The 23857-nt window shown below is 47.2% G+C and overlaps 1 protein-coding gene and 2 pseudogenes across 1 annotated transcript; 1 reads left to right on the top strand and 2 right to left on the bottom strand.

Annotated features, from left to right (window-relative positions):
• Positions 1-12046: 12046 nt before the first annotated feature.
• Positions 12047-12910, bottom strand: H2AC25 (H2A clustered histone 25). The gene is given in 2 exon segments (XM_019729841.2): positions 12047-12460; positions 12463-12910. Coding segments are annotated over 2 exon segments (549 nt in total). The 5' UTR covers positions 12728-12910; the 3' UTR covers positions 12047-12176.
• LOC109446446 (histone H2B type 1-F/J/L) lies at positions 12757-14707 on the top strand (annotated as a pseudogene).
• A 669-nt stretch (positions 14708-15376) lies between these two features.
• LOC109446447 (histone H2B type 1-L) lies at positions 15377-16471 on the bottom strand (annotated as a pseudogene).
• Between the last annotated feature and the right edge of the window lie 7386 nt (positions 16472-23857).

The raw sequence follows: 23857 nt of genomic DNA, 5'->3' as shown, positions 1-23857 counted from the left end.
TTTCTGTGTGGTGGTATTCTATGATGTTTCCCTCTGTTTCTTCTTTTATTTCAGTATATATTTCAATTCTGGATTTATTTTGAGTGGTTACCCTTAAGTTTATGTAAAAGAAAGTTTGATATTTAGAGTATTCCATTATCTTCAGCACGCTTAGTCTCTCCATTCCCATATTCGGTTCAGGCCTTTACTCTCCCCTTTTTGAGTTTTGGTTGCCACAAATTGTCCCTGTTGATGGTGGTCGAATAGCCTCCTTTAGTATTTCTTGTAGTGCAGGTCGTGTATTAGAAAATTCCCTCAGCTTCTGTATGTCTGGAAAGGTCTTTATTCCTCCTTCATATCTAAAGGATATCTTTGCTAGTATATTATTCTTGGCTCATGATTTCTCTCTTTCAATAGTTTGAATATTTGGTTCCACTCCCTCCTGGCTTGTAGAGTTTCTGCTGAAAAATCTGATGATAATCTAATGGGCTTTCCTTTGTAAGTTACCGTCTTCTTTTCCCTGGCTGCTTTGAGGATTCTTTCTTTGTCGTTGATTTTAGACAGCTTCAATACAATGTGCCTTGGAGAAGGCCTGTTGGGATTGAGGTAACTAGGTGTTCTATTTGCTTCTTGGATTCGAGGGTCCAGTTCTGTCCACAAATTTGGGAAGTTCTCATCGACAATTTGTTTGAATATATTCTCTGTTCCATCTCTCTTTCTTCTCCTTCTGGTATGCCCATTATTCTTATATTGCTCTTTCTGATGGAGTCAGAAAGTTCTTGTAGAGTTCTTTCATTTCTTTTAAGTCTCAAGTCTCTTTCTTCTCTCTGTGTCATTTCCAGGTTTCTATCTTCGATGTCACTGACTCTTTCCTCCATCTGGTCAACTCTACTACCTAAGCTGGTTATTTCATTCTTAATTTCTTCTATTGAGTTCTTAATCTCCAGAAATTCTATTTGGTTCTTTTTTAAGATTTCAATCTCTTTCGTAAAATGCTCATGCTGTTCTTTGATTGAGTTTCTGAGTTCCTTTAACTGCCTATCTGTGTTTTCTTGTATCTCGTTGAGTTTTTTCAGAACTGCAATCTTGAATTCTCTGTCATTTAAGTCACATATTTCTGTATCTTTAAGTGCCTTCTCTGGAGATTTTTCACTTTCTTTCTGAGTTATCTTGTTGCCTTGGTTATTCATGGCGATTACTGGTTTACTATTTCTCTTCCTAGACATCTACAGGAGTGGCTTCTGCAACAGGTTGATTATATACGGTCTTTCTTTTGTTTGCCAGTACTTGTTGGTAGAATGTTTTATTATTTCTCCAACTGCAACTTATTTTCCTTCTCCCACACAGTAGTGCTATGTTTTCTCTGCACTATTCCAACTTCTCACACAATGGGGGGATTCCCTGGGAGACGGGCTTCTCCTCTGTTAATAGTTCGTCTAGGTCACAGGGCGCAGTGTCCCGGTGGGTATGCGGAGAGCTTTTGATGTTCCAAAGCTCTTCCAGCTCCTGATTCAGAGCCCGTAGGTTTCAGCAGTTCTGTTTACTCCTGCAGGGATCCGCCCAGATAGGTGGGGTCAGAGGCGGGGTGAGTTGTGAGAGGTGGCCCAGAGCAATGGCGGCAACCACCACCACAGCCGGTCCTGCTTCCACAGCTCTCTCCCCTTTGCTGGAACCAGCTGGGCTGTGAAATTGTGTTTGCAGTCCACAGTTCTCAAAACAGCAAACTTTCTGTTGTTTTGATCTGACACTGCTACTGTTTCGCTTCTAGCACCGGGCAGGTGGGGGCAGGGCAAGCTCTGGGAGGGGAGGGAGGGGGCGGCTAGTCTCAGTGCCTAAGGTTCCGTTCTCTGCTTGGCAGTGCGGGCCCAAACCACCATTTTCAGCCTTTTTCCCTCAGTCTTTTCTCCGAGGTCTCTGCCGTGAGCGTTGGGTTCAGCCGTGTCATATGCTGTCCCCTCAGCCCTGTGGAGCCCTGGTGGAGCCCTAGCAATTCGAGTTCTTCCCTCTCCCGCAGCTGCGGTAGTTCCGGGAAGCAGCGAGCTCGGCGCACTGAGCCAGGTCTGCGTCCCCCGCCCGCGCGTCTCCGTCTCCGCGCACTTCTCCCTTTCCTCCTCCCTCCACTCGCTCGAATCTCCCACCTGTAGGTGATTTCAGTCGGTAGTGGGCCTCTTCGTGTTGCCTGTGTGCTGTGCAGGGAGTCCTTTGTGGAGTTTTTGTTGTTCGATTCGTTGTAATTTCCAGGGGAGCTTTACAGAGGCTCACCTCACGCCGCCATTTTTCCGGAAGTCTTCGACAGGTTCCTTGGTAAGGTTTCATAACCTTGGTACATCAGTGTCTCACAGCTGTGTTCGTGTCGGTGGTATCTTGCTAAGTGGCATTCATTATTGTTGCTGTGTGTTTTTGTGTGCCATTGAGAGAATGTCTGAGTTTGAATTAGAGCAACGAACAAACGTTAAATTTCTTGTTAAACTTGACAAGAGTAGAAGTGAAATTAGGGACATGTTAGTCCAAGTTTATGGGGACAATGCCATGTGTGGGGACAGAGTCCCAGAGAGCAGTGTCCAGGCTCTCAGCCTCACGTGGAAAAGTGCTGGGTCAGGTAGTAGATGGCCATCAGCTGTGACTGGTTGGCCATCAGCTGTAACCTGTTAGCCAATTAGCCATTGATATAACTGCTGTGACTGCGTTGGTTTGTTGGTTGGTTGGCAGGCAGAAAAGGGGACAGTGGATTGTGGATCATGTGGATCCTACTTCCTGTGTGTGAGTCTCGCCCAACCACCAGAGAGACTGGGGTGCAGGAAGACCCCTTATTGGGGTACTAGCGGATGTTTGCTCCCTGTGTCTCCAACCCAGCCGCCGGCGGGAATATAGTGGTATGACTCCCCTATCTATGGCTCTGTGGGTGTTTCTTTTTGGCCTCACCATATCCTGCGTTCTTATGTGGGGAGCGGGAACAGAGCCACAGCTTGACACCCCATGTGACACCATGAATAAAACAGCAGTGTACAAATGGATTAAACATTTTTCTGAAGGGAGAGAATGTGCCACTGAGGAAGAGAGGTCAGGACGGCCAGAAAAGAGCAGAACTGATGAAAACATTGCAAAAATTTGTTGAATTGTACATCAAAATCATCAGTTGACTGTGAGAAGCATAGCAGACCAAGTAAACATCAATAGAGAAACAGTTAGGAAAATCTTAACTTAAAATCTTGGCATGAGAAAGGTGTGTACAAAAATGGTCCCAAAGGAACTCACCAATGAATTATTTGGAAGTGCTAAAAAGACTGCATGAAAAAGTTACACGACCTGAACTTTTCTCCAACAATTCATGTATCTTGCATCACAACAGTGCACCAGCTCACGCGGCACTGTCTGTGAGGGGGGTTTTAGCCAGTAAACCAACAACTGTATTGGAACACCCTTCCTACTCACCTGATCTGGCCCCCAATGACTTCTTTCTTTACCTGAAGATAAAGGAAATATTCAAAGGAAGACATTTTGATGACATTCAGAACATAAAGGGTATTGTGACAACAGCCCTGATGGCCATTCCAGAAAGAGTTCAAAAATTGCTTTGAAGGGTGGACTAGGTGCACAGCTTCCCAAGGGGAGTACTTCGAAGGTGACCCATTGTATATTCAGCAATGAGGTATATAGCACTTTTTCTAGGATGAGTTCGCAAACTTAATTGTCAGATCTGGTATATGGCATTTCTTAAGCACATACCTGTAAGGTTTAGATGTGGACGTGTGTGTAACCCTACATGCAGGAAACACCAACAAAAAGATGAGACAGCCCAGCATCTAGAACCTGATGCATGCCACGCAGAGGGAGGAGGAGAAAACGCGCCTGGGAAGGGTGAGGGGAGAGCAAGCAGAGTTTGCAGCCCTGCAAACTCTGGAAGGATTGGGGAGTTCCAGTCCTGCGCTCACACGAACAAAAACATCAGGTAATACATCCCCAGACAAGGGAGAAAAGGCTCCCCTTTCAGGAAGAATTGGTCATAGACCTAACATGTAGGGAACGCGCGGCCCTCGAGAAATCAGAGACTTCAGTGTGCAAAACCTGGAGAGCCCAGGAAGGAGAGAAGGCGGGTCCGTGGGGCGCAGGGTGGCGGTTAGCGCCGCAGGCCAAGAGGATGCGAAACCAATGCGGTCAGGCCTAGAGCTTTTGAACTGACCAACATGGAAACGCGCCCGAGTGTAAATACCGCGGCAAGGGCTTTAGTGTCTTCTGCAGCGAGCCCAGCGACCAGCACGCGGCAACCACCCAGCCCAAGATTCCACTCATTCACCTTGTGGCAGGCGCGCCATTAACGCGTAGACCGCCTCCTGCGTCCCCGCACAGCCGCACCGTGGTATACGCGCCTGCTGCACTTCTGAACCCGTTATCCCTGTATCCTATTATTTCCGCATTCTTTATCTTTCCTTCCCTGCACTCTGCACTCCTGCACCCCTGTATCCCCTCAACCCTGCTGCCTGGCATCCCCCACCGTGGCGCTCCCGAGCCCCGCTGCCGCTAGGAATCAGCGGATCCCCCGGCTTACGCACTGCTCTCCCAGCACCCGGGGCGTCCTACGGCTCAGAACCCCAAAACTGTGCTCCACCGTGATGGCGCCACAAAAGGCACCAGGTCTACCTGAAGGGACTCTGTGGTCACCTGCCTGTGCGCCACCCCGCCCAACGCGTTCCCGTCACACCCATGGATCCCCAACATATGTGCCACATCCACAGGGAGTGTCGTGCGGGAGACCCTGCTCGCTGCGCCATTTGTCGTGCGGGAGACCCTGCTCGCTGCGCCATTTGTCGTGCGCGGAGGCCTTCTCGCCGCGCCATCTTTCAGGCGGGGCGGCCTGCGGAGTCTCTGCTCCCGCTCCCCACACAAAAACGCAGGATATGGTGAGGCCGAAAAGGAACACCCACGGAGCCATAGGTAGGGGAGTCATACCACTATGGTCTCACTGGAGGCTGGGCCCACCGGACGCCGACCTGCCGTCCGCTTTTCTGCCAACCAACCGACGACTCCTCCACTCTCTCCTCTGTTCCTCTCTCTCGGCTCTCCTCGGCCCTCCTCTTCCGCTCTCTTCGGCTCTGCTCGGCTCTGCTCGGCTCTGCTCGGCAATCCTTCGTAGCTGCAGCAGTTATACCAGCGGCCAATCGGCTAACCGGCCACAGCCGACGGCCAATCAGCCACAGCCTACGGCCATTCACCACCCGAGCCAGCACCCTTCCACGTGAGGCCGAGAGCCTGTAAACTCCTTTCTGGGGCTCTGTCCCCACAGGGAGTGAGCCGGAATGGCGACCAGGGCTCCAAATCACATCAAACTCACGTCTCTTTTTACGTTTTAGTAAAAGCACCCAGGCCCTCCCAGCCGGGATAGCCTCTGAAGAGGCCAGGCCTTCAGTCCCTTTGCAACTGCTATCGCATCCCATCCCGGAGCCCGAGGGAGGGTGGCCCTCATCCTTGGGTCCCTAATTTGCTTTTCTTGGTAACTTCTTCCCATCCAAAGCCAGAGTCGGGCTCGCTAACCATTGTGGAAAAGGATCCGGTAGGGCAGTTACTTAGTGACGGGGTGGGGTGGGGGGTGGGGGGGCCTGGAGGCGCTCAGCAGTGGGGTGGAGCACGCCCTCAGCGCTCTTTGGCCTTGTGGCCTTTGCAGCTGTTTCCTGCCTTCTCTGTCTCCATTGGCTAAAGGCAGAGGATTTGCCCCACCTCCACACCGCCGTGCGTGATTAAATTTCACCAATATTCACTGAGCATCCTGTGTGCCTGGACAGCTCTGAGCACCTGGGCGGGGGTGGACACGGAAGAAAAATGCCTTCCTGGAGCTTGCATCTAGTGAGGGAGGCGACGGTCTGTAAAGGTGAAAGAGTGGAGGTTTACACACTGACTAGAAAGAGAGGTTGGGACGTCTTTCCGGGGACGATGGGGACTGACATTCGAGCGGACACTCCGAGGTCCTCGGGGTGGGGGGTGGAGAGCCTGCTGTGTGTGCTCTGGCGATGGTGGAACGCCAGGGTTTGGAGCACAGAGGCCAGCAGAGGGTAGAAGAAGCCACTCCGTGGAAGTGGGCGTGGTCGGAGGTAAGGGAAGGGCGCTCGTGCTGTGCACAAAAATATTGTTGGGTCTTTAACCTGGATGTCTCAGGGTCCTGAAGGCTTAGTGCCCATTGTATACTTTATATTAACACCTGCTAGGAAAGTCATCCATTCCTTCCCAGCTACACACACCTTTTTTTCTTGTCTTCTCTAGCCGAATTGAATATTCTAAAACAATAGAATAAGTGCCTGTTCCAGGAGGTGGCAGTCAGGCAGAGATCTGGAGAGTGGTCGCAGAGCGGGTATGGGAGAGGCAATGAGAGGCTCGGCCTATTTAGGAATTCGAACAAGAACCAAATGTGCTTTTCACTGTGGCGTTTTGAAAGGTCTTTAAATGTTGGAGATTCTAGTGCTTTTTCAGATCGATGGTTTGCAAATGTTTTCTTCCACTCTGGCTTGTTTGCTCATTCTCCTCCCAACGCAAAAGTTTTAATTTTGATGAGGCCCAACTTTGGTTTCCTTTTATGGATCATGTTTTTGTTGTCAAGTCCAAGCCTTTGCCTAGCCCTAGATTCTGTAGATTTTCTTCTATGCATTTTTTTCTACAAGTTTCATAATTTTACATTTTCCAGTTAAATTGCTGATCCTTTCTGAGTTAACTTCTGCTTGAGGTGTGAGGTTTAGGTCGAGGTTTCTTCCCCTGTGGACATTCAGTTGTTTCAGTTCCATTTGTTAAAAAGGCTCCTTCCTCCACTCAATTGCTTTTGCACGTCTGTCAAAGATCAGTTGCACGTATCTGTGTGGTTGTGTTTGTGGGTTCTGTTTTCTTCTGTTCATCACTCTGTGTGTGAGGTCTGGATACCACGCTGTCTTGATTTCTGTAGGTATAGAGCAGCGTTAATGTCGAATAGAGTGATTCTTCCACTTTCTTCTTGTTTAATAAGACTGTGTAGCTATTCCAGGGCCTGCGACTTTCCATATGAATTTTAGAATAAGCTTGTCTCTGCCTACAAGAAGCCTTGCTGGGATTGTCATAGGAATTGTGTTAGACCTGCAAACCAACGTGGGGAGAATTGAGCCTTCCAATCCATGAACATGATATGTTTCTCCATTTATTTAGGTCATCTTTGATTTCTTTCATCATTTTGTAATTTTCAGCTGACAGGCTCTATATGTGTTTTGTTAGATATTTATGTGAGTGTTTCGTTTTCTTTAGGGTGATTTTACATGGTATTGTTTTTAATTTTGGTTTTCACATGTTCATTGTTTATGTATAGAAATGCACTTGATTTTTGCATTGATCTTGTATCATGAAGCCTTCTGAATTCATTTCTTAATCCTAGGAGTTATTTTGTAGATTGCTCCAGATTTTCTATGTAGACAATCATGTCATCTGCAAGTAGAGACAGTTTTACTTTTTATAGTCCTATCTGTATGCCTCATCTTCCTCCCCACTCACTTTCTCTCATTTGTTATTATTATTATTATTATTATTATTATACCAGCTAGAACTTGCAGCACTATATGGAATGAGAGGTAAGGTGGACATTTTTGCCTTGTTCTCAATCTCAGAGAGAAAGTATTCTGTCTTTCACCATTCATTGTGTGGTTACTGGAAGATTTTGTAGATGCTTGTTATCAGGCTGAGGGAGTTCTTTATTCCTAGTTTGCTGAGAGTCGTTGTTGTTGTTTTTAATCATGAATGGCTATTGAATTTTGTCAAATGTTTTTTCTGCATCAAGTAAGATATACTTTTTCTTTTTTCCTCCTGTCTGTTGATATGGCTGATTCCATTGATTGATTTTCTGTAGATTTTCTTCTCAAGCAGGGGAACTGAGTTTTTGAGCATCATATTTATGTTGCGATGTATGTAGTGGAGATTAATAGCCCAGGTAAGAGATGATGGTGTGTGAGTTTCCTGGCTGCTGGAACAAGTTCCCACAAGCTGCAGGACCTGCAGCCACAGGAGTGTGGTGCTCTTCAGGTCCGGAGCCAGGAGATCAGGATGTGGGCAGGCCATGCTCCCTCGCTCCCTCGCAGGCTCCAGCATAGGGTCCTTCCTGCCTTTTCCAGGGCCTGGTGCCCCAGGCATACTGGGCTTGTGGCCACATCACCCCTATCTCTGTCTCCTTTCACATGGCTTCTCCTGTGTCTTTCTGTCTTCTCTTCTGTCTCTTATAAGGACACCTGTCATTGCATTCAGGGGCCACCTCAATCCAGGATGATTTCATTTCAAGGTCCTTAACTGAATTATACCTGCAAAGACCTGTTCCCAAATAAGGTCAATATCACATGTTCCAAGCATTAGGAGATGGGCATATCTTTTTTGGGGTGCACCCTCCTTCCCATGGTAGGTGGAATCCATTACTGGGGTGGTAACAGTTGACATAGAGAGAAGGGCCTGCATCCAACAATCCCTGACTGGCTGTTGGTCTCCCTGTGGGCAAGGATGGAGAGGGACGGATCAAGGCAACTTTTATTTGTCTATTTACTTACTTGAGTCACAGGTGGGTCACAGGACCAGTTACTCAATTGGGGATGATGGGATGTGGTGAAGATGGCTGTGCCTCTGATGCTGCTACCCCACCAGTGGGTATGTCCAAGCAGGATCCGGAGCCCGGCTCCCCATGAAGACGGCTGTGTGGATGGTGTATGGGCCTCACTGTGGCCCTGGCTCAGATGGGTGAGGGGAAAGAGGATGCCTCCACTTGAGCCACAGGACCTGTAGGGATAGCAGCATGGCCCTTGGACTCCTGGCATGCAGAGGTGGCTGTTTGTCCACAGGCCAGGTCCTGCGACTTGCTATGACCTCCGGCACAGGTCATGAGTGACAGCATGTAGGCTAGGCCTGAGGCATCCAGGGCACTCTTTGTCCTCTGAGAATTGTGTAAGGAAGCCCAACTTAGCCATGGAGAGAAGCTGAGAAGAACCAAGGCCCGTGGGAGGGAGGTCACTGAACCAGCACCTTCCCAGGGACCTCCACTGACCTGTGACTGATCAACTGCTGCCCTGCCACTGACACCCAACTGACCTCCAGCGGACCCACCACTGACCTCCAGCTGACCCTCCACTGACCTCCAGCGGACCCACCACTGACCTCCAGCTGACCCTCCACTGACCTCCAGCTGACCCTCCACTGACCTTCCCACTCCCACTGGCCCCAAATGCCTAGGAGCCAGCCTTCAGTATGCTCACTGACCACCAGCTTTCCTGGGACCTCACTCCAACTGCTGACCCACCAGCAGGCTGATGTGTCATCCACAGGATAGAACTGTAATAACATGACCCAAGGAGGTATGCACGGGGTTGGGATGAAGTGATGGGTGCAGACAATGGAGGCGACCTGGGGGCCCAAGGGCAGTGCTGGCAGGAGGGCTGCGGGTGAAGGAGGAGAAGCAGCAGCAGGACCTTGTGTCCCCAGAGAACTGCATAGGAGATATTGGGACTGAAGGACCGGGAGGGAGGGAGGGAAGTGGGCAGAGGTGGGTGTGTGTGTGTGCGCAGTTTTAGAACTTTTGATGGGTGGGCATCAGAAAAAAGCCTTCGTGAGTCTTGGTGAGCAGTGCACAGGTAAGTTCTGATGACCAGGGTTGGGGTCATGCAGCAGGGTGACTGATGCATCAAGGAGAGACTAGACATGGGGCAGACTGGAGACAGACCCTTACTCCAGAGAGCGGCGAGATGGGCTATGGGATGTGGCCAGGTTGAACCAAGACTTCTAGAAACGGGTGTAACTACCTGTGGTGGGTGTGAAATTTTCTGAGGCTGGCTGGACTGCATTCTTCCTCTGGCACCTTCCACCTCTCTCTCGTCTTTCAATAAAGTGATCACCCCATACGGATGTGGGAAGTGACTGAGATAACCCAATGATTGGAGCCTGTGATGTGCCCAGTGGGCCTGGAAAAGGCCACCCAGAGGGACTCCATGCCCTTCTTCCCACGTGGTCTCCAAGGGGTGCTGGGCAGGCAGGCAGGCCAGCCTGTCCCCCCACCTTTCACCTACTGGATAGTGATGGAGACACCCAGTCTCCTCCTCTTTTTGGTGCATAACTATCTATTAGGTGCAGATTTCTTTTTAAATTAAGGTGAAATTCACATAACCTATAAGTAACCATCTACAGTGAACAATTCAGTGGCATTCACAGTGCTGTGGAACCATCACCTCTAATTCTGAAATTTTTCATTACCTCCCTCCACCTCCAGCTCCTGGCAACCACTAATCTACTTCCATCTGTGGATTTACTTATTCTGGTATGAATATATTTACTTATACTTAGTATAAATGGGATCATACACTGCGTGGCCCTTTGCAGCTGGTGTCTTTCACTGAACAGTTTTCGAGCTTCATGTTGTAGCATGAATCACCTTCACTCCTTTTTATGGCTGGATAATATTCCAGAGCTGGGATGGACCACATTTTATTTATACACCCATCTGTTAGGGATATTTGGGCTGTTTCTACCTTTGGGATGTTATGAATAATATATGCTCTTTTGGAGCCCTTGGGGCGCTTCTCTTGCAGAGGCAGGCAGCTCTGGACATTTCATGTTTCTTAACCTGATAACCTGACATATGGTCAGATTTTAGACCAGACCTGTCCAGTAGGAACTTTCTGTGAAGATAGTGCTGTCCATTATGGTCGCCTGTGGCTACGTATGGCTAGGGTGACTGAAAAACTAAATAGCCCCTGTGGCTTGTGGCTGCATATGGGACAGCTCAGCCTTAGAGGTGACAAATGAAGTGCTATCCAAGAGCACCTCCCACCTCACAGCCTCCCCCCAGACACCACACTTGAGGAATTAAACAAAAACTGAAGGAATATCTGTGGTGACACTTAGAATACCTAAATCCAAGCCCCTGAAAAGCCTTTCAATACCACCGAAGGGTTTAAAGACATAAAATGACCTATGTGAGTATCAATGCATGAACACAAATTTATGCTGGAACTGTAGGCTGTCACTGGAAAGCTGGCAGCACCTCCAGAAGGCACTAGAGTCTGTTGGACAGTCCTGGTAGTTTGTTTCCTGAAATGGGGCCACTGAGGGGAGCCGGTTGTTTCCATCCACATGAAGAGCCCTTGCTCTCAATCTTTAGTGGGTGAATAGCTTTGTAGCCCTGGGGTATTTCCTAAAGACCAGCAGATATATGGCTACCTAGGGAGCCCGTTTGAGTAGACCTCATTTTAGGAAGATTAATGTTGTAATATTTCTGAATTGTCTTACTGCCTATTATCGTTATAATAAAAAATTGACAACAGTAAGGGTAATGGTGACAGGAATAATTTACCAAACTTATTTTGTGCCAGGCATTGAAGGGATTATTATGGATTAACTCATTTAATCCCTCCACCCCCATGAGGTAGGTGCTGTTAACATTCCCATTTCTGAGCTCACTGCAGGACCATCTCTGGGACTCTAACCCTGCTTTATTACAGAAAAGCTCATGAACACTCATCTTCTGAAATAGCCAGATATTACACAGTATGGTCCTAACATACTTTACATTTACTAAATTCACAAAACCTAGTTATCCTTTACACTCAATATACCAATTATCCTAATTTTAGCTAATTTAAGATCTTTGCTTGACCTACCCAATTTGAGCAATTTAAATTCATTTATTTCACTTATGATTCAGTTCCCTTAAAAAGTTTACACCTCCTTCAGAAATTTATTTCTAAGTACTGAAAACGCCTGTAGTAAAACAATCCTTTGAGACTATTCTGATGTACTTTATGTTCTCTAAAAGCTAGCACCTCAGCTCACAAGCTTGCATATATTTTGACTGGGAACCAGTTTAGATGAATCTACCGAGGTAAAAACAATGTACTTGGTGTCTATGACCGACTGACACTTTGTGGAGCCAAAAATAGTAGTATGGGTACCTTCAGAACGAACGGAATTGAAACTCCAGGTTTTGGGGACAAGATTCCAGACCAAAGGTCAACCACTTCCTGCAGCTCAGAGCACAGAACCCGCCATGGCCTAGCCCACTCCCCGACCACGTTCGGGCCTGGCTCCTCTGGCGCCCCCCGCCAGCCCCCGCTACAAACAAGAGCGCACGGTACAGCCCTTTTCTGGAAACTGGGTGGCTCTGAAAAGAGCCTTTGGTGTCACGAAACCCCGGGGCGCACGGCCATTCTCGGCCCGCCTCTGTGGCCTCACTTGCCCTTGGCCTTGTGGTGGCTCTCGGTCTTCTTCGGCAGCAGCACCGCCTGGATGTTAGGAAGAACGCCGCCCTGAGCGATGGTCACGCGGCCTAGTAGCTTGTTGAGCTCTTCATCATTGCGGATAGCCAGCTGCAAGTGGCGCGGGATGATGCGCGTCTTTTTATTGTCGCGGGCTGCGTTGCCTGCCAGCTCCAGGATCTCGGCTGTCAGATACTCCAATACCGCTGCCAAATATACCCGTGCGCCGGCACCCACGCGCTCGGAGTAATTACCTAGCGGAGCAAGCGGTGAACGCGGCCCACAGGAAACTGAAGCCCGGCCCGCGAAGAACGAGACTTCGCCTTGGCGCGCGCTTTACCACCCTGCTTGCCGCGGCCAGATATCTCTGAACACAAAACTAGCAAGACCAAAAATAAAAAAAGCAAATCCGAAACAACCAAACTCCTACTCACAGCGATCTCTTTTATATGCTCAGGTGGTAGGTGAGATGGCGTGCTCCGATTGGATGGCGACGGTAGCCAATCAGAAAAAGGAGTCGCCATACCCTAATTTGCATGCGCCTTTCGAAGTGATGACGTTGTGTGGCATTTGTCCCTATCAGAAACTAGGTCCTCCTATCCTTATTTGAATATAGGACGTATAAATAGAGTAGTTCTTCATCTCCAAGCGTTCTGTTTGAAGAGACCTGCTGTCATCCCTGATCCTTGTATATCTGCGCCGGGTGCCGAAGAAAGGCTCCAAAAAGGCCGTCACCAAGGCCCAGAAAAAGGACGGCAAGAAGCGGAAGCGCAGCCGGAAGGAGAGTTATTCCACCTATGTGTACAAGGTGCTGAAGCAGGTGCATTCGGACACAGGCATCTCATCGAAGGCCATGGGCGTCATGAACTCGTTCGTCAACGACATCTTTGAGCACATCGCCAGCTAGGCTTCCCGCCTGGCGCATTACAACAAGCGCTGGACCATCACGTCCCGCGAGGTGTAGACGGCCCTGCGCCGGCTGCTGCCAGTGTAGTTGGCCAAGCACGCTGTGTCGGAAGGGCACCAAGGCTGTCACCAAATACACCAGCTCCAAATGAGGCGCCGCTATGCCCAGGAACATAAAAGGCTCTTTTCAGAGCCATCCACATGGTCAAGGGAGGGTTTTGAACACGGTGAAATGTCACAGCAAACCGTTTCTGTCTCTGAGCTCCAGCGGTTATGATTACTGGTAGAGGTCCCGCTTCAGTCGTGTGCACGCGCTTGCGCAGGGGTGCAGAAAGTGAAAATGAATGCAGAGGCCTGCGATGTAAACCTTGGCGAAGTGGTGTAAGGCCCCATGTCCATGCTGACCGCCGCCCAGGCCTATTCATCGCCAGGCAGAGGAGGAACCTCCAGCCGGAACGTACTTTGGTGGCTGAAGAGTGCAATTTTGGGCTCGGCCTGTGTGGGTGAGGGGCGGAGGTGCTCTACAAGACGCCCTTAGTGAGACCCCGGTGTGTTGTAGCGGAGCTCTGGCGGTGGCATCTGGCGCTGTACCCCCTGCGTGGACCAGACATCTTTATGAACATTTCCAGGAGGTTGTTTGCGTGGCTGGATCTTGAAATTGCCGGATGTTTGAAACCGAAAGGGTATAGTAACCTGACCCCTGATACAGGTAGCTTTAACTCTTCAGAGTGGGGGCGGAATGGAGCTGATAGGTTTTAAAGGAAAGAATTCCCTTTTTATGAGCAAATTAGCTCTTCTCCCTTTCAGCCACATTTTCTGTGAAGCGTAGTGATGCTGAATATCCCCTTTGAACGCTCTACAAAAGCGGGTGGCAGGCGGGGCTGGGGAGGAAGAGTCACCGAGCGTCCTCCGCTATACTGCGACTGGAAGCCTCTGCCCCTCAATTCGAAGCCTTTTCCTGTGGGACCACTCCAAAAGAATTTTTTAAATCTTAGGCATCTAAAATATTTTTATGGTTAGCTGAAATACTTGCAAGGGTAGGAATCCCACCATACGACGTTTTAAACACATCAGCCTTTAAAAAGTATCTGTTGGAATATCAATTTAGTGACATAATTTATAAAATAACACCATCAATTTATTCGTTAGCAGTGAGGTAATGTAGCTTTTTTTTTCCTTCCTGAACTCATTTGCGTTCCACTTCTACGTCAGAATTTCATCCTAATGTAAGACGTATTTTTTGTTTACCAGTGTCTTATCTACCACCTTTCCTTACAAAAATTATGTAAATTGAAATTTAAAAATGCTTGTAATTGACCAAAACTCAGTGTTTAAAAAATCATCTGGACAGTACACACAATTGTTTAAAACAGGTTTTGGTAACTAATGAAACAAAATTTTAGCAAAATCTGCCTCTTAATGAGATGGATGGTGGTCCCTCCCTCTTTCCCTGTTTCAGTTGATGCACCCCTGGGCACATATAGTCTTGTTATGATTACAATGATAGCAGTAGACAGCAGCATTTCTCTTCCTTTGTCTTAGTTTGTAGGTATATGCTCTGAAACAGTATTTACAAAAATACAGAAGAATGGAAATTTTGTCAGCCTTTTACTCAATTCTTTGCTTTCCTGGTTATAATCCGAAAATTAAACAGTGATAGGTCACCAAGGGTTAACACCTTTAATTCTTTGAGATATCTGATTCCTATTCAAAACTACAAGGTCCAGTTTTCCACCATGAAATCGACTGCACACGGGGTCCAGCCCTAAGGCGCCTCCAACAAAATAAATTGGGAGTCAGTATAGTCACATGAAATTGGTCTCAGATCCACGTGATTCTCTACCCTAATGAGCTTAAAACCTAGGTTTAATAAAATGATGCTTTGTCTCCAACAGAGTGTGTTAGATTGTCCTAACAATAGGTAATAATATTTAATACTGCTTAGTACCAAAAATAAGACCAGGAAGCAAAATTAACATGGTATTAACTTCCAAATAGAGTTCTATAAAAATACATTTTGCTGTGGATAATGTAAAATAAATTTCTCAGTCCTTTTGACTACCCTGACACGGAATTAGCTTGAAGTAAAAAAAGGCCGCCTCTACTTGAGGAACAGGTGCAGTGGAGGCCGAAAAGGCAGCCGGCAAACAGAAGGGGTCCGATTTGGCCCTTTTTTCTGACGGTAATCTCAAGGAAGAGGCAGGTGACAGAGTCCCCGCTATTGAAATTTTATAATCAAATAAGTGGAGAGAAATTGTATGCAGAACACATGTTTATAATGTTGTTACAACCACAAGTGTTGAAGGTTAAATGAAGTGGTTTACCAAATATTTGAGAATGTATAGAGGCTAAGTGAATTAGGACTCAACACAACGGGCAACATTTTCTGGGTCTTAAATAAGCGGTAAATGCTTACTAAAGATCTGGAAGGTACTGAGGGATTTCACAAATGCAATCTGAGATGCATTTAAGAGACACCCCTCTCCCATCCCAGCTAGAAGTTTCCAGTCAAATTTGCTAATCATCACGGAGTAAACCAAAGATTTTAGAGGGAGGAAAAACTTTCCTTTAAGAAACTAAACGCAAGACAAATTTACTGTACGAGGTTAAATGTTGACGAATGTGTGGCGGACACCAGAGATTTAAGCCTCCAAGGAGTCAGACTTCATCCGACGAAGTCGCGAATTCAAACCGCAGGAGGCTTTTCCCCCTTGGAGAATGGGTTCCTGCGGGTGGGGGCGGGTGTTTTTCATGGTTTAGGAATCGCTAATACTGTGGGATATTTGATTTGGTTTATTTCAGAATTTGCGCCCCCATGGCACACTGCAGCTCCCCCACAACCCTGACCAAACAGCACAAGACTAGAGGGGGGCACGCTCCTTTTTGAGCACAGAGGTGGTTCTGAAAAGAGCCTGTGTTCGAGGATGTTACAGCGTCTCATTTGAAGCTGGTGTACTTGGTGACAGCCTTGGTGCCTTCCAACGCGGTGTGCTTGGCCAGTTTCCCCGGCAGCAGCAGGCACACGGCCACCTGCACCTCGCGGGATGTGATGGTTGAGCGCTTGTTGTAACGCGTCAGGCGGGGAGCCTCGCTGGCGACGCACTCAACGATGTTGTTGAATAATGAGTTTATGATGCCCATGGCCTTCGATGAGATGCCTGTGTCGGGTGCACCTACTTCAGCACCTTGTACACTTAGATGGAATAGCTCTCCTTGCGGCTGCGCTTCGGCTTGTTGCAGTCTTCCTTCTGTGGCTTAGCGATGGTCTTCTTGCAGCCCTTCTTGGGTGCCAAGCGAAAAACAGGCAGAATCACAAATTGCGGGTCGGTGTGACCAGGGATAATAGCCAAGGGCAGCGCTATTTATTATCCCCATGTTCAAACGAAAGCTCCAAAATTTTAAACTCGGATCGGGCAGCCGGCTGAGCACAGCCTGAGCTTCGAGGAATTTATGTAAATAGCAGATGCCGTCCCTACTTTTCTATTGGACGATAGTGCAACCAATCCAAAGGTACGTATGCCGAACGTATAGAATCACGTTCAAACCTTTTGTTGTAACCCAAGGGAGTATTTGTTTATTCACCGTGTCTGGCCGTAGCAAAAAAAGAAAAGAAAAAGTAACCCGTTTTAACCTGCGTCTACATCTTCCTTGTATAGGAGGCAAATACGGTGGCGGGGGTATTTCTTTCTGAGGCCAGGAGGGGGAAGTTCATGCTTATTCAGCAGAGGGAATGAGAATGGCTGCTCCCAACTGCCTTAACCATTTCTTTTCCATCATTCTCCACAACCACGCAAAGTCCAAAGAGATGAATTCCTTTCATAATTCGAGAATAAATGCACACTGTGTTTTAGGAAACAGAAGATAGTGCTGAAGATATATTAAGGTGCTTACATTGGAATTGTAGCAACAGGGTTGACTTTTAACTGGAGGGAGGACTGGAATGGGTTTCCAAGGAAACACTAGTCCCTGTTGTTAATGTCCACTAACCAAACCCCTTTGAAGTGACAGCCATGTGCTAAGTGCTTGATATGTGAGATCTCATCCAGCTTCCTAGTACATCCACAGGTTAAATAGTATTAATGTTCTCTCCCTCAGAACACAAGCTTATGGAACTGGTAAAAGATAAATTGAGGCATATTACAATCTTTAAGATTTTATTTGGACAAAAATCAATTTGAATTGGGCAGCCTCCAGTCCAGCAGATAGAAAGGAGCTCTGAGGAGCTGTACAAAATGAAAGCCTTTTCTAGGCAGAGGGAGCAGAAACAGGAAGTCAAAGTCACACTAGGCAAAGAGGGTGGGTATTGCAAGGTTGCTTTCCTTCAGGGGATAGAAGGAGTTTCTCATGCAGATACCTCACTAGTGCTGGACAGGAGATTCCTGATGGGCTGGTCTAAGATTCCATTCCTGAGAGAGCTGAAACTGAAATCAAGTTGTCTCAGTTTGGTGATGTGAGACTTAGCAGAAGTGGCTCCATTTGGGGCCTGTTGTCTTGTTAACAGAAGTCACCAGTCCCCAGTTGCCTCTCTTATTAAATTAATTCCTAAATACACAAGGTTAAGTCTCCTTATTATGTTAACTCCAAGGTTGGAAAAATAAGGTGTAATGAATTCACATTTTTCACTTATTTTATCGTCACCTGGAGAGCTTGTTAGAAATGCAGAATCTTGGGCCCCACTCCAAATGTATTGGGTCAGAATGTGCATTTATACAGATTCATATGCACATACAATTTGAGAAGTCATTTACCTGCCTACTTTAACTATCATGGCATTACCAAATGGGCCAGGGGACTTAAGGGTGACCCCCAACAGACAACAGCTGTTAGCACTTTGCTTTCAAGGTACCAACACAGTAAAGGCATCTACATGCAAGACTGTCCTCTGAGGTCCATCAGGCAACGAGAGATTGTAGGTCCCCTAAGCTGCATTGGACATCCTCAGCATTAACCATTTTACTTTAAAAATGTGGAATTAATTTAATAAACATTTCTTGCAGCTTATTATGAGCTAGGTAACCATTTAATAAATACTTCAATTTAGTGCTCATAGCAGCCCTTCCAAGTATGCACTATTATTAACTCCATCTTACACATGGGTAGCAAAGGGCTGAAGAAAACATGACCCAACCGAGACAGCTGATGCTGGCCCTGGAAAGTCAGGCCGGCTGGTGCCAAGCTCTGCGCTAACCACTGCCTAGATTTTTTCACTTTTTGGATATTGGATTTTGTTTTGAAGGGGAATAATACTTATGATGTGATGTGTAGAAAAAAAATTAACAAAATTAAAATGGATTGCTCTGTGTCTAAGTTTCTGGGGGGAAAAACAGTCAGAAATCTTAAAATTTCTACCAAAGTAGAAACATGAAAGTACTACAGATGAAATTGCACTCAATTCCACAGCCATAGAGTCAGTATTAAAAAACAAAACAAAACAAAACAAAAAACATTCTTAGACTACAAGGCAGTGTAAAAAAGTAGAGGGCGGCCAGATGGCTCAGTTGGTTAGAGCATGAATTCTTAACAACAAGCTTGCCTTGCCAGTTCGATTCCCACACGGGCCAGTGAGCTGCGCCCTCCACAATTAGATTGAAAACAATGACTTGACTTGGAGCTGAGCTGCACCCCCCACAACTAGATTGAAAAAAATGACGACTTGACGTGGAGCCAATGGGTCCTGGAAAAAAACACCATTCTCCAATAAAAAAAAAAAAAAGAAAAAGAAAAAAAAAGTAGACAAAGTTTGCTTCTGGATTGTTTATTCAAACCATTTTTGTGACCGTCATTTATTTTTATACCAGAGACTTAATAATCAGTGTGTAAAACGGTTAATGTCACACACATCCCCAACACCTTCGAAGCTTGGTCTCACACAGGAGGTTCACTTAAAGCAAAAACCTCTTTCCTTTCACCTGTAGATCTAATTGGCACAGGCTCTGGCCTCAAGCTGCCTCCTATTCTTAAACTCACTGTCTTGAGTAGGTCTTTCTGTCTCAATAGAGGCTTGTTGGTAGACATTGAAATGGTTAATAAGTTTGCAATGTTGGGGAGGAAAGACTTTCCCTCCACCCTCCTGGGTTTGATGGTGGGGTCCATGAAATCAACTGACAAAAGGCAGATTAATAGGACAAAAGGTATACATATTTATTTAATTTAAATATAATGTGCCTACGGTATCATGGGAAATGTGAATACCCCCCAAAACAATGAGATTTGAGAGCTTGCGTAAGTCTTTATAGGGAAAGGGGAAGGGGGATTTAGGCTTCTTAGGAGAGAGCAAATGATGTTAGGAAAGATGACTGGGCCTTTAGGAAACTAGACAGGCGGTATGACAGTTTGTGACAAAGTCTATTAGGGTGTGACATCAACTTTAGTCTCCTGTCAGGATGAGAGTCAAGTTGATGAAACTCCAGGAGGGGATTGCTGGCAGTTGATTTCATGTTGGAGGATCTGTCTTAGGTGGATAAAGGGGTTTCAGAGAAAGTTTTTCCCAACGTTTGTGGTTTTTCAAGTGCCTTCAGCTCAAAATAATCAATATTACAATGCAGCAAATTTTGGAGTGGCATGTTCTGAACTCCTTCATAGCAAAGGTGTTCATCCCAGACATCTGGGCTTGAGGTTTGGGGAGGAGGTAGTTGGGGAATGTTACATGACAGCGATATGATTTGCAGGGCCTGGAGCAAAATAAGAATGTGGGCACTTTTCCCAAAGACTGTTAAGAACTGCAAGAGGGCCACACAGAGCACTGAAGCAAGCATAAGGTGCTTCTGAGGCCACCCTGGTGCAGGCCCATGAGCTGGGCCTGGATGCCCCTTGGTCTGGGCTTGGTGCAGGACGAGGTGGTCCCAGCTGTTATGCACCCATGGTCCCATGCCTGCCCAGGTTCTACTGCCCTTGGAGAAGCGGTGTGCTCCCACTGGTTCCTGTGAGGTTTTTTGGCTTCCTTGAAGCGGGATAGGAGGCGAGCATTTCTAGAACGGTTTGGGTAAGAAGTTATCTTTCTATATATTGTGAGCAGGACGTGGCTATCAAAGTAGCAGTCTCACACACGTTTGTGTCTTCCCACAATGTCAAACTTGATTAGAATAAAGCCATGGATCTAGTCCTACGGACTCGGATTCCCATGGGCATCAACCAAGGCTCTGGCCAGAGAGTAGTCTCCAATAGTCAAGGTAGAGCAGTTTTACACAAGAGGGTCACACATTTTGTAAGCAAAAGGGTTAGGCAAGGTGAACAGTCTTACAAAAGAAGGATGAGAGAGTCTTGTGTCCGGTGAGAGTCCTTATGGTGCCAGTGTGTCGTGCAGGTACTCAGCTCCTGCTCCCCGCACAAGAACACAGGATATGGTGAGGCCAAAAAGGAACACCAACGGAAGCATAGATAGGGAATTCATACCGCTATATTCTTGCTAGCAGCTGGGTTGAAGACACAGGAAGCAGGATCTACACGATGCACAATCCGCCATCCGCTTCTCTGCCAACCAACCAACCAACATAGCCACGGCAGTTATATCAGTGGCTAATGGCTAACCAGTAACAGCTGATGGCCAACTAGTCACAGCTGATGGCCATCTACTACCCCAGTGAGCATGTTTCCACGTGAGGCCGAGAGCCTGGAAACTGCTCTCTGGACTCTGTCCCCACACAGGCTGTATAGTGTCGAGATTCAGGCAAGGCTGGTAAGATGGTCAGGAGGCAAGGTTTCAAGCGCTCTGTCTGGGATGAATGCAGGTGTGGCTGCCAGCTCGGCCATTGAGGGCTGAGCTAGAAGCCGTCAGAGCTCTGATCTTACGCTTTAGACTGGTTCCAGTGCATCCATCTGCAGTCTGACAAAGCTGTCCAGATGGTCACACTCCATCCCGCACCTGGAGTTATCTGGTTAGGGCATTCACCTTTCATGTGATGCTCTGACATGACTGTTACTTTGTGACTGACATAACTGTCAGAATTATTACAGTCCATTTTGTGTTCATAATTAATGCTCTATACACTATGTAGGAGCTAAGATTTAGGAATTGGTCTGCCCCACATGGAAGCCATTTAGTGCCAGGAAATCAGGACTAGAATCTCATAGACTGAATGCTTGTGTACCCCTCAAATTCATATGCTGAAACTCTAACCCCCAAGACGATGGTACAGGAAGTGGGAACTTAGAGAGTGATCAGGTTGTGAATGAAAATGGGACCACATACTAAACCTGACAAGCTCAGGGGAAGCCAACTCAAGTTGGCTGTGTGGGGACAGAGCCCCAGAAAGTAGTTTACAGGCTCTCAGCCTCACGTGGAAAGGTGCTGTCTCGGTTAGTGGATGGCCGTCAGCTGTGGCTGATTGGCCGTCGGCTGTGGCCGGTTAGCCGATTGGCCGCTAGTATAACTGCTGTGGCTACCAAGGAGAGCCAAGGATTGCCGAGGAGAGCCGAGGATTGCCAAGGAGCCAAGGAGAGCGGAAGAGAGTAGAGGAACAGAGTTGAGGAGAGTGGAGGAGAGTCGTCGGTCGGTTGGAGGAAAGGCGGATGGCAGGTCGCGCGTCCGGTGGAACCAGCCTCCAGTGAGACCATAGTGATAGGACTCCCCTACCTATGGCTCTGTGGGTGTTCCTTTTTGGCCTCACCATATCCTGCGTTCTTATGTGGGGAGCGGGACCAGAGACACTGCAGGCCGCCCTGCACAACAGCTGTCATGCAGGGTCACATCTCCTGCCCCCCACACAAGAATGCAGGATATGATGAGGCCAAAAAGGAACACCCTCGGAGCCATAGATAGGGAAGTCATACCACTAGCTTCTCACTGGCGGCTGGGTTGGAGACACAGGAAGCAGGAGCCACATGATCTGCAACCTGCCGTCCACTTCTCTGCCAACCAACCTCACTTGCCAACTGCAATCCACACTTGCCAGCCACTATCATCTACTAGCATAGCCATGGCAGTTATATTAGTGGCCAATGGCTCACTGGTTACAGCTGATGGCCAACTAGCCACAGTTGATGGCCGTCCGATCACAATTGATGGCTATTTACTACCCGAGCCAGCACCTTTCCACGTGAGACTGAGGGCCTGGATACTACACTCCTGGCTCTGTCTCCACATGGGCTGTACAAACTCAGAGACGGAAAGTAACCACATAGTATGGTCTGAACATAAAAATTCCCAAAAGCGGTCATGGCTGTTAGTCATTTTAGGCCTGTAGCTTCCTTGACAAAGGTAAAACTTTAAGTGAACCTGTCTATTGTCTTTTTGCATCTAAGATAACATACCCTTGAAATGTCAGAGTAATCCTTTTTTCTGGACCTCTCAGAGCACAACTGCCCACCAGAGTATGAGACCACAGGACTCCTCATTATTACCTTGTTCCCCGAATACCATCTCTTTGTGCTGAAAATGTTAATTATCTATCCTGTATCCACCTGCATAAAAGTATGTGTCTCTCTGGTTTACTTTTTATCCAGTCCCAGAGATTTTCCTGCTTTGCTTTCTCCCACCCCATTCATCTACCACCAGTGGATTTCACATAAAACCTCCTTAGATCTCCTCTTTTGATTCTAATGTATAAAATAAGCTGCAAAACTGCCATTCTCTGGAGCATTTTCTTAATCCGTTGAGATTTTGCTTTCCTGAAATTGTTGACATAAAAATTCTCTACAGGTTTGGACATTTCTTTTGTGAACAAGGTCATGAGAGTAAGCCCCCATGGTGGGGTTGGTGGCTTGCCAATAAGGCAGGAAAGAGCTTGCTGCTGTTTCTCGTCCTCCTAGTCTTTCCCCCATGTGAGGACACAGTAAGAGGCAGCTGTCTGCAATCTGGAAGAGAGCCCTCACCAGAACCCACCCTGATCTCAAATTCCCAGCCTCCAGAGCTGTGAGAAGTAAATGTTTAAATGCCCAGTGTGTGGCGCTTTGTTACAGCAGCCCAGGTGAATTAAGAGGTGAGGTTTTGACAGAAGGAACAGCATAAGGCAAGCTTCAGGTTTTCCAGAGATTCCGAGAGAGGGAAAGAAAGGGTAAGTAAAGGAAAGAAAGAAAGGGGGTGGGGTGGGATGGAGAGAAAAGGCTAAGAAAGAGCAGGAAAAGAAAGGAAAGCAAGGAAACTGTGGCCTGTGGCTTAGCCACCAGGGACAGACAGCTGTGCTTGGGAGTAATGACCTAGAAGAGTAATTAACTTAACTAGGAGTTTGGATGATAAAAACATGAAAAACAAAAACCACAAACACCCCACATTCTGCCCCCTTTATCAGTTCTAGTGCCTGGTGCTGGTAGAGATGCTGAACCAGCATGAAGAGCACATTTCACCAGCCTGGATGTCTGGCAGCATCCTTTCCTACTAGGTTGGGGCGATGTGCACTTAGTTCCCTCCTCACTCTGCCAGGTCCCTGTAAATTCTCACTGTGAACGGAAAAGGGGCCACATGTGAAACCAAACAAGCTCAGGAGACTGAAAATAACCACATAGGATGGCGTGAACACAAAAATTCCTAACTAAGGTGGGCCATAGCGGGAAGTCACATCCTTGGCCTGTAGCTTCCTTGACAAAGGTCAGTCTTTACCTTAAGTGAGTCCATCTGTTGTCTTTTTGCATCTAAGATAACATACCCTTGGAATGTCAGGGTAATTCCTTTTCTGGACCCCCCGGGGGCACAACCCACCACACCAGAGCAGGAAACTACAAAATCCCTCATTGTTATCTTATTCCCCAAATACCATCTCTCTGTGCTGTAAAATGCTATTAACTATCCTGTACCCACCAATGTAAAAGAAATG

This window comes from Rhinolophus sinicus, linkage group LG10, assembly GCF_036562045.2.
Source record: "Rhinolophus sinicus isolate RSC01 linkage group LG10, ASM3656204v1, whole genome shotgun sequence".
Classification (NCBI taxonomy): Eukaryota; Metazoa; Chordata; class Mammalia; order Chiroptera; family Rhinolophidae; genus Rhinolophus; species Rhinolophus sinicus.
Note: the sequence above shows the minus strand (reverse complement) of the source record. Positions and strands in the feature narration are given on the sequence as shown.